Source organism: Mustela putorius, unplaced genomic scaffold (genome assembly GCF_011764305.1).
Source record: "Mustela putorius furo isolate JIRA1106 unplaced genomic scaffold, ASM1176430v1.1 tig00000224_pilon_pilon_pilon, whole genome shotgun sequence".
NCBI classification, from domain to species: Eukaryota; Metazoa; Chordata; class Mammalia; order Carnivora; family Mustelidae; genus Mustela; species Mustela putorius.
This window is the reverse complement of record NW_025421321.1, coordinates 9,689,148-9,704,741: the sequence shown is the minus strand read 5'-3', so window position 1 is coordinate 9,704,741 and position 15,594 is coordinate 9,689,148. Positions and strand designations below refer to the sequence as shown.

At 45.1% G+C, this 15,594-nt stretch overlaps 1 protein-coding gene across 12 annotated transcripts in view; it reads right to left on the bottom strand.

Moving 5' to 3' along the window:
• The window catches only part of TBC1D8 (TBC1 domain family member 8), a 103,767-nt gene extending 90,927 nt beyond the window's left edge, over positions 1-12,840 (bottom strand). For 7 of the 12 annotated variants that reach the window (XM_004753040.3, XM_045077692.1, XM_045077693.1 and 4 more), the window contains exon 1: positions 12,550-12,835. In XM_004753040.3, the coding sequence (XP_004753097.1) occupies positions 12,550-12,676 (127 nt within the window). In that variant the 5' untranslated portion in view covers positions 12,677-12,835. Of the gene's footprint in view, positions 1-12,549 lie in introns of all 12 variants that reach the window. The other 5 variants (XM_045077690.1, XM_045077691.1, XM_013056379.2 and 2 more) reach the window with 4 other exon arrangements.
• Positions 12,841-15,594: the final 2,754 nt, after the last annotated feature.

The following is a 15,594-nucleotide window of genomic DNA, read 5'->3' as shown; positions in this document are numbered from 1 at the left end:
TCCAGGTCATATAGGAAGTTAAAAATCACACAAGAAAAGCAGCTTTTGCAGTGGGAGACAAATCCTATTGAAGAGAACTTTCCAATTCCTAAAGAGGCTCTCCAAACCTCTCTCCTCAAACCTGAATGTTTTATTTGGATAAATGAGGACAAGCAAAGGACTGCAAGACGAAACAACATCCACTTTACACAGACCTTTTCACTGCGAGTATCAGAGCAACAGACATCAGACCTGTAGATCCAGTAAATGCCACCATCAACCTCACCTAATAGCAATTCCCAAGTCATTGCGCCCAAGTGTAGTGTCATCACTCTTAGCCTCAGCTGGCCATGAAGCTAGCTCAGGGACTTCACTTCAACCAGCAAGCAGCCACAAGCAGACACACATTTCATGTTAACTCATCTACTTCAACATCATGCACCAGCCAAAGGCCAAACAACTGCTATATGGACCGCCTCTCAATCCAGGAGCAGGGGCCCTGATGTGAGCTCCCTGGGGGCTAGAGGCCCCGGCTCCACAGAGGCCCCCACTTTCCAGGAACTCCTAGTCACATGAACACAAGAAGAGGGCCCTGCTGATTTTAAGGGTTATTTTTCAAGCAATTTTTGTCCTTCATCTTGATTTTGGAACCTAATCCCCACCTTAAGAGGCAGGTCCATTATACTGAGATTAAACACTATCCACTTTGAAACCTGAATGAGGGGCCACATTCTCCTTTATCTCAAAAACATACGGGAAACTATAGGCTAAAACAAAAACACACACAAATGCGCATGCATGCACACACAGTTTTGAGACTGGTTTTACTAAAACCTAATCTCTCCAGCCAAATTCTTGCCGTGATTGAATCCTTGATAGATGGAAGATTGTGACCTATACATTCCTAAAGAAATGTTAATGCCTGGCTTACATTTTACATGTCATTGCAATAGCAATATAACAGAAACTCAAAATCTAACTTTAGCTCACTATGCTCCCAGCATAGGTGTTAATAACCAAATCTCTCTACCTGAGGTTGAACTTAGTTTCTTTTAAAATTGTGTCTGTCATGCAAATACTGCTTCGCAAGGTTCCTTCCAAACCTTCATCACTAGACCAATCCCGTTTTTTTAAAGAGAGAGAGAGCACAAGCCCAGGGGTGGGGGTGGTGGGGGTACGGAGGGACACAGAGAGAGAAGTAGACCCCGAACTTGACCCACAGCTCAATCCCAGGACCCTGACATCATGACCTGAGCCAAAAGGCAAATGCTTAACCACTGAATCACCCAGGTGCCCCTAGAACAATCCATTTTAAGAATGCTAACACATTAAAAAAAAAAAAGAATGCTAACACATTTTCTTATTAAAACATCCCTATATCCCAAACATTGGGCCATGTATTTACTTAAAACATTGTTGAATGGACTCAATAATTCAGGATAGTCAAACTTCCTGGTCAATCTTTATAATTTACTGAAATGATATTTAATCTGTATTTTCCTTCTAGAAATAAATTCTATCATTGAATGCTAATAACATTATTGACAACAAAAGACTATTTACATAGTCAAAACCCCAGACAAGATGGTTCAAGGGGCATCTCACACACAGGCACCTCAACATGGCACCAAATGCCAAGCAAGTAACAACCAATTTTTAAGTTGCCATGGTTTCCTCAAAGAATTTCTTTTGGCAATTGATACAACCACTGTCCAGTCTGAGCCAACATCCCTGGGATCCATTTAAATTAGTTCATCCTTTTGGTGGTCAGTTACAGATTCTTTGAGGTAATTTTTTCCCCCAGTACTGAGTACTTAACCTTATTTCCAAACCAAACTTCCTTGGGAATTGTCTCTTGAGATCCTGCTAACCTGGATGCCTTACCTACGTTGCTGACCTATTCGAATCTTAGCCATTGCCCACTTCAAGGCCCAGCAGCCCCTCCCCAACTTCACACCTACAGATGCAGCTTTCAACAGACGCTCTATCATTTGCTGACAAAAAATAAGTTTGAAATAATAACCAAAAACCCACCAAATCCCACCTTGATAAAGCTGCCTCCACATGCAAGCCCACTTCCTCCCCAGCCTTCCACGCCCACATCCCACCTACCTGCACCCAAAGTGCTCCCACTGAGGGTGCCAATGTCCCATGAGCCTTTTCCATACCATACTGCAGAGTCATCTGGCTTCCCTCCCTCCTTCTTGAATAAACTTTTCTCTTGACGGTGGTAAATACACTCTGCTCATTTCCTTCCATTCTCCTGACCATTCCCCGTCCCCTCTGTTTTCCTCCCCTACAAGCCTTTCTAGGTGGCTCATAAGCACATCAAACTGAACTTGCCCAGAGAGCTTCTCAGAGGCCACAGAGCTCTTACGTAGGCTGTTTCCTCTGCCTCCTTCCTCCAGGTTTTACCCACCTAACATCATCCTACATACCCTGCGGGTCTTAGCTAAGATCACAGGTCCTCAGAGAAATGCTCCCTGACACTCCACTCTATATTAGCTCCCCTGTTATTCCCTCTCATTGCCACTGCACCCCCAGCAATTACCATCATTTATAATTCTGTATTTCATGGCTTAATAATCACTTTACCACCACCACTAGCTTTCCCCATTCCCCTAGGTGATAAGCTTCATGAGAACACAAGGCCTGGCATTATTGAATGAAATGTTCTGTTGGCTTTTTCCTTCTTCTCTAAATACAAATAATTAAATGGATTTTGCAAACATATCTAGAAACTACGCCAGTTTGAAGTATGAAATCTCCCATTGCTATTATTATAAAACTCTTATAACAATAATAATGATACTAGTGATTGTTTTGCAGGCAAAGAAACTGAGACCTCAGAAGAAATGGGTTAGTCACAGAACCACATCTCTGAGGCTAGGTCAGAGATGAAAACATAACTCTAAACTGATTTCCTCTCTAGAGAGAAAAAAAATCCAGAATAGCTATCTTTTAATTTCAAATAAAGGTACCTGACTAGATTAGATGCGTTTCTGAAATTAGATCCTAAGCCTCTGTGAAACTGACACACCCCACACATGCTAGACATTTTGAAGGCTAAATATAGTTTACTGAGAGGACAGATATCTGAGGCCTGGGCAATCCAAGAGTAATCATGGTCCATAGGGCAAGAATGCAACAATGCTTCAAAGCCTCTCTTTAGCCCCATTACTCATACAGAGCTGGTAACCAGAAAAAATGCCAAGCTCTCCCAAATTTTAGATTCAGTCCACATTTTACCCAATTTACATGTGCCTATAAAGGAACCTATAATTCTACAAGGTTTGGTGAGAAACACAACAGCCCCCTCACCCCTCCCTACTCCCACTTCCCACCTCCCCAAAAGCAACCACTTCCAATTCTTAACTGATTCTTTTTGCATTTACCCTTGCAACTCTGAAGAACACGTTTATATTACCATTTCTTGAATTTTTAGTTGAGCCATTCACTAAAAGCTTTCAGAAGTAGAGGGTTTAGTTCCTTTTCACTGACCACCACCACCTAGCACTCATACCTCTCTTAGGCTTGGTTGGATCACTAGTCAATATTTACATTATTATAACTATGTGAACATTATTGAGAGCTAAGCTTTGTAGTAAAACTATGAAGCCATTCCTAACTATACAACTTTTCATTTTCCCTGGAGTTCACAACTGCCCCAGAATTTTTGGTTGACTTAGCTCTTTATGTATCAATAATTTACCCATGGGATGCCTGGGTGGCTCAGTCAGTTAAGCGTCCCACTCTTGATTTCAGCTAAGGTCATGATCTCAGAGTTGTGAGCCTGAGCCCGGAATCTGGTTCCACACTGAGTGTGGAACCGGCTTGGCCTCCTCCTTGGCCCCTCCCCCCACCTCATGCAAACACACTCTAAGAGAATAAATAACAATTTACCCATAATTCCTCTCTAGCGCACAGACCTCCCTTCAGCACATGCAAGAACATTAGGTGCTTATTGATTTTCCTTCTCCTCGGAGCTGTCCTATAGCCTTCTGACCCACTCTAAGCTGGACCTAGAGCTGGACCTAGGAGGTCTCTCAGCCATCACCTCAGGATTACCCTTCATCATCATCCTAAAGATTCACTTTTAAGGATTTCTTTTTAAACAAGTAACAGAAAGTATAAACTCTTGCACGAAAAGATTGTACACTTGGCTACATGGAAATTAAGAATATTGGTTCTTCAAAATACCCAAACAAAAACAAAAAGTCATAGGGTCACCCGGGTGGCTCAGTCATAAAGCATCTGCCTTCCACTCAGGTCATGAGCCCAAGGATCCTGGGATGGAGCCCCACATCAGGCTCCCTGCTCAGTGGGAAGTCTGCTTCTCCCTCTCCCATTTCCCCTGCTTGTGGTCCCTCTCTCGGTCTGTTTCTGTCAAATAAATACATAAAATCTTAAAAAAAAAAAAAAGAAAGAAAGAAAGTCCACTCATAGAGTGAGAAACATTTTTAATATTTCAAAAAGAATACAGAACAGACACATGTGCATGTACACACACAAACACACACATAGCTCCTAAATTAAGAAAAAGGCACTTCCCCATGCCCTTGAGGTTACAGAGCCATGTGACTTGCTTTGGCCAATATAAAGTGAATAGGGGTGCCTGGCTGGCTCAGTTGGTAGCGCATGCGACGCTTGAGCTCAGGGTCATGAGTTCAAGCCCAACACTGGGCATAGAGCTTACCAAAAAAAGGAAAATAAATAAATTAAATAAATAAATAAATAAAATTAATAGAAGGGATGGGCGTCAATGCCAGGTGCAAGCTCTAAAAACTAGCATGAGATTCATCAAAGTGTCACCCCCTACACCCCACCCCTCCATAACTATGCAACCATGGAAACATTAGGAATGGAGCCTCCAGTCAGGCCATCTTGGAGGGGCCTACATGAGAAAAGAACCCTGGGGGCCCACACTGGATATATACCATGAGGGAGAAATAAACTAATGTGGGTGCACAGAGATGTTTGGGGTGTTTGTTATCATAACATAACGTAGCCCATTTTGGCTGATACATCTGACAGGGTCACTAACAGGTATAGTCTCTGGAGAAACTTCCATTCATATGAACACTACACAAGAATGTTCATAGCAGGGGCACCTTGGTGGCTCAGTCGGGTAAGCGCCTGCCTTCTGCTCAGGTCATGATCCCATAGGCCTGGGATTGAGCCCTTTAGCGGGCTCCTTGCTCAGCATTTCTCCTCCTCTCTGCCTGCCACTCCCCCTGTTTGTGCGTGCTCTCTCTCTCTTTAAAATCTTAAAAAAAAAAGAATGTCCACAGCAGCATTATTTGTAATTTAAAAAAACAACTAGAAACCCAAATATCAACTGACAAGAGAATGAATAATGGATTACTACCTATCAGCAAAAATGAATGAACATGGCTACACACATCAACATCGTTCAACAGTAGAGAAGCACAACTGTATGTATATATGTATATGTATATATAAAACTATAAATATAACTAGAATGTGGAAAAACAAGCTTCAGGAAAAATAAATATTATTCCTTTTGTATAAAAGTTATAAAAGCACAGAAAACTCAACAATGTATTAAGGAGGGGAATGTAATCAGAAAAACTTAGGAGAGCTCTTAAACATTGCAAATATTCTATTTTTTAGTGACAGGTGATAGGTATTATATTACTTATACTTTATATTTACATTATATCCTCTTATGCACATAGATTTCCCATCTTAAAGCTTCAGGCAAACTACAATCTTATTTATTATTTTTGAATATTTTGAATATCCATTCTCTATCAGTAACTACTTGTTCAGAAGAAAATCAACCACAGCATATAGTACCCTTTCCTCAGGAGAGTTTCTTTGGGGCTGTTTATTTTGTTGTTGATTTTTCCTTCCTTTTTTAAAGTGAAAAGCAGGAAGCAGAAAAATAAAATCTGGTGGAACAACAGACCCACCAAATGTTCAGGAATATTAATGACTCAACTCCGCAGAGCTGTGTCAGTTGGCTGGTGATGTACTAGGGAAATCATTCTGGGTCTGTATAGGGTCATTTACATAAAGGTTACCAACGGGCAGTTCTAACAGCTGGGCTGGCACAGCTGACAAACCACCACTAGTCCTTACAGGCATGCAGGGCAGGCCTGAGAAACTGCAATGACAACGTTATTATTTATTCCTGTTTTTTGCATAATTCCCATTTTTAGGATGATATGAAACATTTCTCAGCCTCAAAGGCTCACACCTATCATTTCTACCTCAACAGCCATGGATTTGCTAGGTATTTATTGAGTGCTCTAGTGCCAGAAACTGTTCAGTGCTGGAGGCATAACGGTGAGGGACACAGATCTGGGAGCTCTGTCCTGAAGCTCAGGATCGGGTTCCCCAGAAAGTGATAAAGCCACAAAAGGCCACATCACAGCACAGGGTAAGCACTATAAAGGAAAAAGCAGAGGCAGGAGAAGAAGATCAGAGGAGCGAGGGGCCCAGGACACCATCACCAGGCAGTGGACCCAGACTGAGATCTGAAGGGTGGGAGAGGGAGAAAAGAATTAGCCAGGCAGAGGGGGAGGTGAGGGCACCTCCCACAGAAGGGAGGACCTGGGAAGTACCTAACAAGCTGGAGTGTCTGTGCTTATGAGGAGAAAGGGAAGGAGAAAGACGTGGTACAGGATAGCTCATCCAACACCCAAGCAGCTGTTAAAATTTGTTTGGGGCTGGTTTCAGTACAAATGATTAAAGTTATTAAAATTAGGGGGGAAATCTGTCCTGGAAATATGATCAGATTTACTACTTTCATTTAAAATAAATTCCTCCTCTAACCAATGCTACCAGAATATAGTCAAGATCATAAAATCCTATCCCTTCACGGCTAATAAATGAATTCTTTAAAAGCTACAAGCCTCTCAATCATTTTCAGCTCTTCCTAAAGAGTTCCAATTAGGCTGAGATGGCTGGCTCTAGCCTCTGCTACTGCGCCACCCACACATTTGTACCTCACATTATTCCTCGAGGGACACAGTCCCTGCCTTGTTTGATTACCTAATTACAGTGCCCTTCTTATGCTTTCATTAAATGCAACTGTTGGAAACCCCCAAGCTTTTACTAATAGCTTATCAGCCCTTAAAAATAAATCAGTCATTTTACCTGTATATCTGTATTAGAAGATATCTTCCAATTTATGCTCCTAAAATCAAAATACTTCTTTTATTTGTGTTTCTTCCTTATTGTGCTTTTGGAAAACAAGACCAAAGCACATAAAACTCTCCAGCCATTATCTGGGAAATCTACACAATGCAAAGACTGCCCCATTAAACCGAAAGAGTTTTGTCGGTGGTGAAGATTAAAACCACCAGCAAATTCAGGGGCACCTGGCTGGCTCAGTCAGTCAAGCATGTGACTCTTCATTTCAGGGTGGTGAGTTCAAGCCCCACATTGGATGTGGAGCCTACTTTATTTATTTATTTTTTTTAAGATTTTATTTATTTATTTTACAGAGAGAGATCACAAGCAGGCAGAGAGGTAGGCAGAGAGAGAGGAGGAAGCAGGCTCCCTGCTGAGCAGAGAGCCCGATGCGGGGCTCGATCCCAGGACCCTGAGATCATGACCTGAACCGAAGGCAGCGGCTTAACACACTGAGCCACCCAGGCGCCCCTGGAGCCTACTTTAAATGAATGAATGAATGCAGGCAAAAAAAACACCAACAAGTTCAGCTACCTGAGCAAGACTACAATCAATGTCGAATGGACTCGCCAAGAAAGGCAACACCTAGGCTTCACCAGTTTCCAACCTTTCAACAGAGTCATTCTAAGCAGGACTAATGACCCCACATGAATCTCTGGTGTCAGTTTCACATCCCCCAGACTTTGGGACACTCTTCCAGTCACAGCAGACAATTCACTCTGGGCACGGTCACTCACACTCAATGCCTGGAACACCAAGGTGAAGTTCCCTCTATTTACTAAGATTTAACAAAAGATTTCAAAGAAGCTCTGTGAGCAAATCCTGTTAGCACAAACTGCTATTTAAATATTTAACTTTCCAATTATACTTATTAAATACTGCAATAATAGGTGTGCCTTAGTGGCTCAATCAGTTAAATGTCAGACTTTAGCTCGTCAGGATCCCAGGGTCCTGGGACTGAGTCCCTGTGTGGGCTCCCTGCTCGGCAGGGCATCTGCTTCTTCCTCTTCCTCTGCCCCTCCTCCCACTCACCGCTCTCACTTGCTCATTCTCTAATAAAAATCTTTAAATACATAACACATACATACATACATACTTTGGTAATAAGTGTTTTCTATATCCACTAGAATGCAAACTTCTTTATAACACGTTTATTCTAAGAAGCCCTTTCGTTAGTCAATTCTTTAAGTATGACTTTTTTTTTCCAAACCTGAAGGTGGCAAGTGCAGCTAGCTGAGCCCCTCATATAGTTTTAATTCTAAGCCTTGTTTTAATTAGAATTTAATTGCTGGTAAGAATGTAAAATGCTGTAGCTACAGTGGAAAGTAGTTTGTAACCCTCTAAAGTAAGTTTCATTATTGTTCCTGTCTTGAAGCTGTTAAACTAAGGCTCAAAGAATCGAAATAAACTAGCACAAGGCCTCTCTGCCCTGGATTTGTAACCAAGAGGCTTATCTTGACTCAAAGCCCCTATTTTCCACTACACCCTGCTTCCTCCTGTGAACATAGCTATTGAGGAAACTGTTAGCCCCTATTATAAATGCAGTGACAGGAACAGGGACTGAAAGTAAACATTCTGGAAAGTAGAAGACATCAAAATTTTCTTCAAATTACAATTTTTTAACTGCCAGCTTCTTTGGGGAAAGAAGTACAAGATTATACAGGAACACACATAATAAACACTGAAAAATAAAAACGTTCAGAGCAGCCATCTGGGTGACGGACATTCAGTCTTTAAAGCTATGTTTGGGGCTCCTGGGTGGCTCAATCTGTTAAGCATCAGCCTTCGGCTCAGGTGGTGATCTCAGGGTCCTGGGATTGAGCCCCACATTGAGCTTTCTGCTCAGCAGGCAGTCTGCTTCCCCCTCTCTCTCTGCCTGCTTCTCTACTTATAATCTCTCTGCCAAATAAATAAATATTTAAAATAAATAAGTAAATAAAGTCACATTTGTGCTGCTCATTTTAAGTGCTTCAGGGAACGCTGGGGGAGAGGACAGTAAGGGTGTGTTCTGTCGGCCCCTCCCAAATGCTAATTTCTCCCACTCAGTTCTCCCAGAGCTGACTAAACTTAAGAAATATTCCCATACACCTGAAACTAATGTAACATTGTGTGTCAACTACGTTTAAATTAAAAAGTTAAAAATAATTTTAAAATATTCCCAAGGGCTAGAGACTATATCCAAGTGAATACTTGCATACCTTAACTTCCTCCCTTCCAGAGCAGCAAAATCACTTCTATCCCAGGAGCTCTGGAAACATTTTATGATGCTATATTCAGCCACACCATGTTCTAACTGGAGGAAAAGGTCTCTGACTCCCACTACTATCTCAAGCCCAGGATGTCCTTCCCCAGATAGATCCTAGGGGGTGGTAACAGGCCACCTGAAAAGCTGAGGCCCTAATCCTTCCCCCTAAAAGTCGGGTGCTACAAAAAAAAGACAAAAGGAAGAGGTCTTTGTTTCCCACCCACTACCTCCAGCTTTCCACAGTGATCATACTGCCAGGTAAACAGGAAACCCAGAAGAGAAAGGGGATGTTCCTATCTCATGTGATCAGCTCAGCCTCACTCAGAAAAGCTGGACCTCTCCCTCCACCCAGCCTTTAAGAAAAAAATAGATTCCATCATTCATGCATATATTCATTCACATATTCATCCTACAAACGTTTAATGAGCATGTACTATGTGCTAGGCACTTTCATATGTAAAATACCTGCCTTCCTAAAACAGACAATTCAGCATGGGGAAACAATGACAAAATGAAGGAGTATATTGTATGTTAGAAAGTGAGAGAGAGCTATAGAGAAAATAAAACTGGAAATGGATACAGGGAATGTATATAGGTGTGAGTGTATTTATATTAATAGGAAGATTAATTATAATCTTCAATGAAACAAAACCTTTTATTTCTGTGGGTGGGCAATTTTTAAACATGTCAGATTAAATGCCAAGGGAGATCTCATATGTTTAAGCTCCTACTGATAACAAATTCAGCATCACAATAAAAAAAAAGACACTTCATTACCACTCCCTTACATTTTATTTCCAACTCCTCTCAAACCATTTCTACTTGCTTCTCTCCAAAAAAATATGCAGAATATGCATGTTAGCCCTCATTATTTTCATTAACTCAGTCTGAAGTCTTAAACCTTTAAAATAAATTGCTAAATTAGAATTCTACATATTCTGAAAACCACCACCAACATGAAGCTGCCTTCTGTGTCACATAATCTTGACTTTACAACATATATAAGTAGTTGGGTTAGGACCAGCTCATCGGTGGATGTGGTAACTCTGGGTTGCTCAATCAGCATGGCTCTGGTTAGTTGCTTCCCAGCTAAAAGCCTGAAGGTAAAGTATCTAGCAGCCAAAGAGATGTCACACTTCTAACATCAAGAAGAGGTTCTGAGTCCCCAAGAAATAAAGCAAAGTGTCATCTGCCTTTTTATGGGGTTTTTTGTTTTCTCAATTGTATTGTCTTTAACAAGAAAATGGTGCATACTCAACGTAAACCCAAACCCAAAGTATATGCCAAGTAAGGTCAAAGCCACAGGTATGATGACATGAGACCTGTTTGATTTTGGAATGCAACAAGGAGGGGGGCTGCATCATTTTGCATTCATTGCAGTAGGCTCTAGACAATAAAGCCAGGTTCTCCAGAAGGGAGGTTGACCTCAGTCTCTATCAGGCATCGTATCTGAGGCTTTGGCCCGCTTGCCTGGACCTGTCTCCCTTGCTAGAAGCTGAATACCCTGAAGTCTTTCTCAAGGCAGTCACAAAAACACCCCACAATATCAGCAAGCAATGGATTAATGATAAAAAACACTTGCTGGGCAGATGTTCCACACGTTCAAACCCTGTCCTCACCCTCCACTAAAAGAGACCATTTACAGGCCAGGTACTGTATTTAACACATCAAAAATTAAGACACACTGCCCTGGAAGGACTGGGGGGACAAACCACATCTCTGGCCTCTTTGTCTCTGATGGGCCTCACAGGGCACCACCAACCTCCATTTCCCAAGAGCTCTGGGACTCACCAAGGCCTCTTATGGCCTCCCGCCTCCTCCACTAACTCCCTCCCTCAGAGCTTAAAGCAGCTCTCAGAGCAGGCCCACCTGCTGCCCAATCTGTCCCCACTACAAGTCACCCCACTACTACACCCTTCATCCAGATTCCTCAACTACCCAACCACCCTTCCATTCAGAATGCCACCTAATCATACCCACTCCTTGACACTCAGTGAAATCCACCCTCTCATGGCATCCAACTGCCAGGTTGCTCACCTTCCGAGTCTAAAGTACAGGAAGGGTAATTCCCACTGCAGTTAGTTCTATTTCAGGGACTATTGATCACATCTCCCCATTCGACTTTACTCCAGGAGAACCTTCCCCCAGAATAAGCAAACACTGGAATCACCAGCAGTGAGCCTAGAGACTCAGTCTCTTGACCTCTCTTTCCAGCCTTGGTCTCATACTCATTCTCGGTATAAGCAGGGATGTAATAGGGGGAAAATCTAAGGTCTCTTTTATTTCAGATTCCAAAATTTAAAAATTCCATATAGATTCCCTAAACACAAGTGAAAAAGGCTAATAAACTGTTCCCCCACTGACCCCTTTAAACAGGTGGCCCAGCTATGCCAACTGGCCTCAATTTTTCCAAACGCTTGATCTTCACAGAGCTCTGGAGAGTAACTTTTAGGAAAAAAATGATCTGTTTTCTACAAATTTTACAAGCCTGAGGTTTTTTCCTATCATTGCTTGTGAGAAACAAATGGGGGCGGGGGGTGGAAATGACCTGCTCAATTTTGCTACTAAGATCAAAAGCTTGGGATTCGCCCTGCCTCAGTTTCTCCTCGCGGTGAGCAGATGGTCTCCCGCCCGCCCTGCCCACAGACCCGACAATCCCAGCTTGCCAGGGTCTCCGGGGCAGCGCCGGGCCGTGGGCCGGCCGTTCGTCCCCAGCCGAGACACCACCTGGAGACTCGGGCGCTTCCAGATGGCCGAGTCCGGGCCGGCTGGGGCGCGCCCCGCTGTCACCTGGCCCTGCACCGCGGCCTGCGCTCCTCCCGGGCCGGCCCTTGCCCCCTAGGCTCGCGCTCCAGTCGGCGTTTCTCCTTCGATTCCTGAGCCAAGTCTGGCCTCCATGCGGTCACTGGGCCAGGCAGCGAAGGCACCTGGCTCGCCCGCAAAAACGCACGAGCCCACAAGTCCCTTTTGCTACAACCTCGACGGGGGCTCGCAAGAGAAATGCAGAAGAAAGGAAAACAAGCCCGAGGCCGCGCCGTCCCGGCCGGGCGTCTCCCACGAAATCGCCCCCTGCGCAGCACCTCGGGCTGGGGCCCGCGGGCCCGGCGGGGAGCGAGGTCCGGGGCCCGGGCCGCTGCGCCGGCCAGCCCCGGCGCGCCCCTTACCCGTGAGGCGGCCGCCCCCCTCGCCGTGCCCGCGGCGCCGCTGCAGGATGAAGTAGCAGCTGCTCTTCTGAGTCACCCAGAGCTTCAGGGCGTTCTTCAGCAGCACCTCCTCGGGCTTGAGCCACATCGCAGCGGTCCGACCGCGCCCGCGGGCCCCGGCTCACATCGCCCCGGCTGCCTGCTGCGCCGGGCCGAGCCCGCTCGGGAGGAAGCGGCGGCCGCAAAGACCACAGCCGGCCGGCGTCCTGCGCTCCGAGAGTCCCGGGAGCGCAGCCGGCGCAGCTCGCAGCTCGCAGCCCGCGCAGTCGCGCAGGCCCCGCCCCCACCCCGGCTCCGCCCATAGACCCGCCCCGAGTCCGCCCACCGACCACCCCCACTCCTCCAGCTCCAGTGGCGCCGCCTGGGTTTCCGAGTCCCGGCCACTCCAGCGCACAGTTCCGGAGTGGAGGGAGGAAGTCCCATCACGGCTACCAGGTACCCCCTCCTCTCTCCGCTGCGCTTGCGGGGAGCGCCTCGACTCTTGTCTTTCCTCCGCCGGTACTGGGAGACAGCTCGGGACCGCAGGACTGGTCTCCCCGCCCCTCACTTTGAGAGGAGGAGGGGCGAGGGAAAAGGACATCTTGTTCTCACAGAGGCAGGTTGCCCAGCTGAGGGCATTTGTTTTGAGGGGCAGCAGGATGCACTACGGAAAACCCAGGTGTGTTTGGCATAACTAGCATTTAACATAACAGGAACATTTTTACAGACAATCAAAAAATAGTATTAAAATTTTAAAATAATTGTTTTCTAATTTTTAAAAACGCTTGGCCCACGTTTTCCATGCTCTCGTGAGGGATCTGACAGAACGGCTGAAGAGGTAGCGATGCTGTAGGACCCTGAAGCAAGGCGTCAGACCAAACTCAAACTGGATGCCCTCGTGTGTATATTAGGGCCCCCCTGCGAGTCCCCTAGCCCGCAATGAAACCAGTCGCATTTGTTCTAAGAGAACTGAAAGGCTGGGAAATACGGAGTAGGTGATATTAAAGAAAAGCTACAGGGAAGGTGGAGGTAGGATTTTTAAAATGAGTATTTCCTCAAAGCTCTTGTAGAAATAGACAAATGGAGCTGACCTTGAACGGCCTGGTTGTCCTCCTCCTAGCTGTGTCCTTGGAAAGGCAGAGAATCCCAACACCGCTAGCAAAAGAGAAGTAAAGAAAAACACCCACCAAAACGGCCCTCAGGTTTTGACAAAGAGGTCCCTGACAAAATGTGACTTAATTAGGACAGAACCGAAAAGTTGAAGTAAATCCCCCACCCAACACGTGAGAACTGAGTGACACATCTCTCTGGCAACCAGGGAGTCTGTCTGCAGAGGATCAGAAGGGGTCATCGCAAAGCCTAGACCTGACCAGGTGGCTGGAAGTCCCATGAAGAACACTGTGCAAGGGGCAAACAGAAATACCCACCCAGGGGGCAGGGACATCTGTGGTCCAGCACTGAAGATCACTGACAAATACCCTCTGAGTAAAACTGAGGAAAGAAGTCAGCTGTGATCAGGGGGACTTGGGCACACTGGAGCGTATGGCCAGGGATGGCAAGAAAATATTGCTTCCAGAAACATTCACGGGAAACTCCATCTCTCAAACATGCTGCCAGGTCTTGGAATTGCAGAGACTAGGAAATGGGCCCTGCCCTGATGGACTCACAGGTAAGCTAATGAGCACAAAGCATAGTGGAAGTCATGGTGGGAACAGTGGGGATGCAGAGAATGAAGAGTCCGTTCCTCAGGGAGGGGACTGAAAAAGCCCCCTCAGAACAGCTTTTGTCTGACTGGGTCTTGGGAAATGAATATATATTTGCCACCAGGTCCAGCAGAAAGGACATGTCTGGTAAATGGATCAGTATATATGACCTTGTGGTTTAGGGCACAGGGAATGCATCCTACAGAAGTCAGCCTCCTGGGCGCAGAGCAAGGTGAAGAAGGTTGGGGAGAGGCCAATGGAGAATATCCGGCACGGCGGTAACAACATCCTCCTCTTGCTCACGTCTGGGTGTTCACCACCTCTTCTTGGTGTTATGGTTTGAATTATGTCTCCCAGATTTCTTAGGTTGAAGTTCTAATTTCTGGTACCTCAGAATGTGACTTTATTTGGAAATAGAGTCACTGCAGATGTGATTAGTTAAGTTACAATAAGGTCGTTAGGGTGGGCCTCAGTGCAAAATGACTGGTGTCCTTACAAAAGGGAAATTGAGACGCAGACTTGCACACAGAACACCTTGAGAATTTGGGAGTTGTGTTGCCACAAGCCAAAGTACTACTGGGAGCCAGTAGAAAGTCCTGGAACAGATCTTTTCCAAGTGCTCTCAGAAGGAACCAACCCTACCAACACCCAGATCTCAGACTTCTAGCCTCTGGAACAGTGAGACAATTTCTGTTGTTTGAAACCATAGGGTTGGTGGTGCTTTGTTATGGCAATTCCAACAAACAAATACAGCTGGCTCCCTAAGCCTGTCCACACCTGTTGAGTAGCAAGTTTCTTAAACCATTCTGAGTTGGATTCCGTTTCCTGCCAGGACCCTGATTGCTGCCTGGAGTGGCCCCGGGGTAAGTTCCTCAATGTGGAATTCTGGCTGTGTTACTCACCTATCTGTGCGTGCAGAGGGAGCAAAAGAGATGTAGTCATCTGTGGCCCACAGATGCAGCAAGATACTCCAATTAGCACTGTGGTAGTGTGAGGGGCAGACGGGGGACAAGGCTTTGGGGGTTCTTGCTGTTGCACTTGATTGCAATAATGATAACTACAAAGGTTGGAGAGCAAGATGGCTGTTTCTAATTGCTCTGGAGAGTTTGCTTACTTGTTTGTTTATTTGTTTAAAGATAAGCGGAAGTATTATGTTCCCATCTCAAGGTATAGATGTGGTGAAATCCAAAGAATCCTTTATCAGGTAGAGCCATAGGACAGACAGGGGTCATCTTCAGATCTCAAATACTGTAGTTCAGATTACAGAATTATTGGGAAGGATAAATGCTCCATCTCAGCAAGTTCTCTTGCTACAATTAGGATG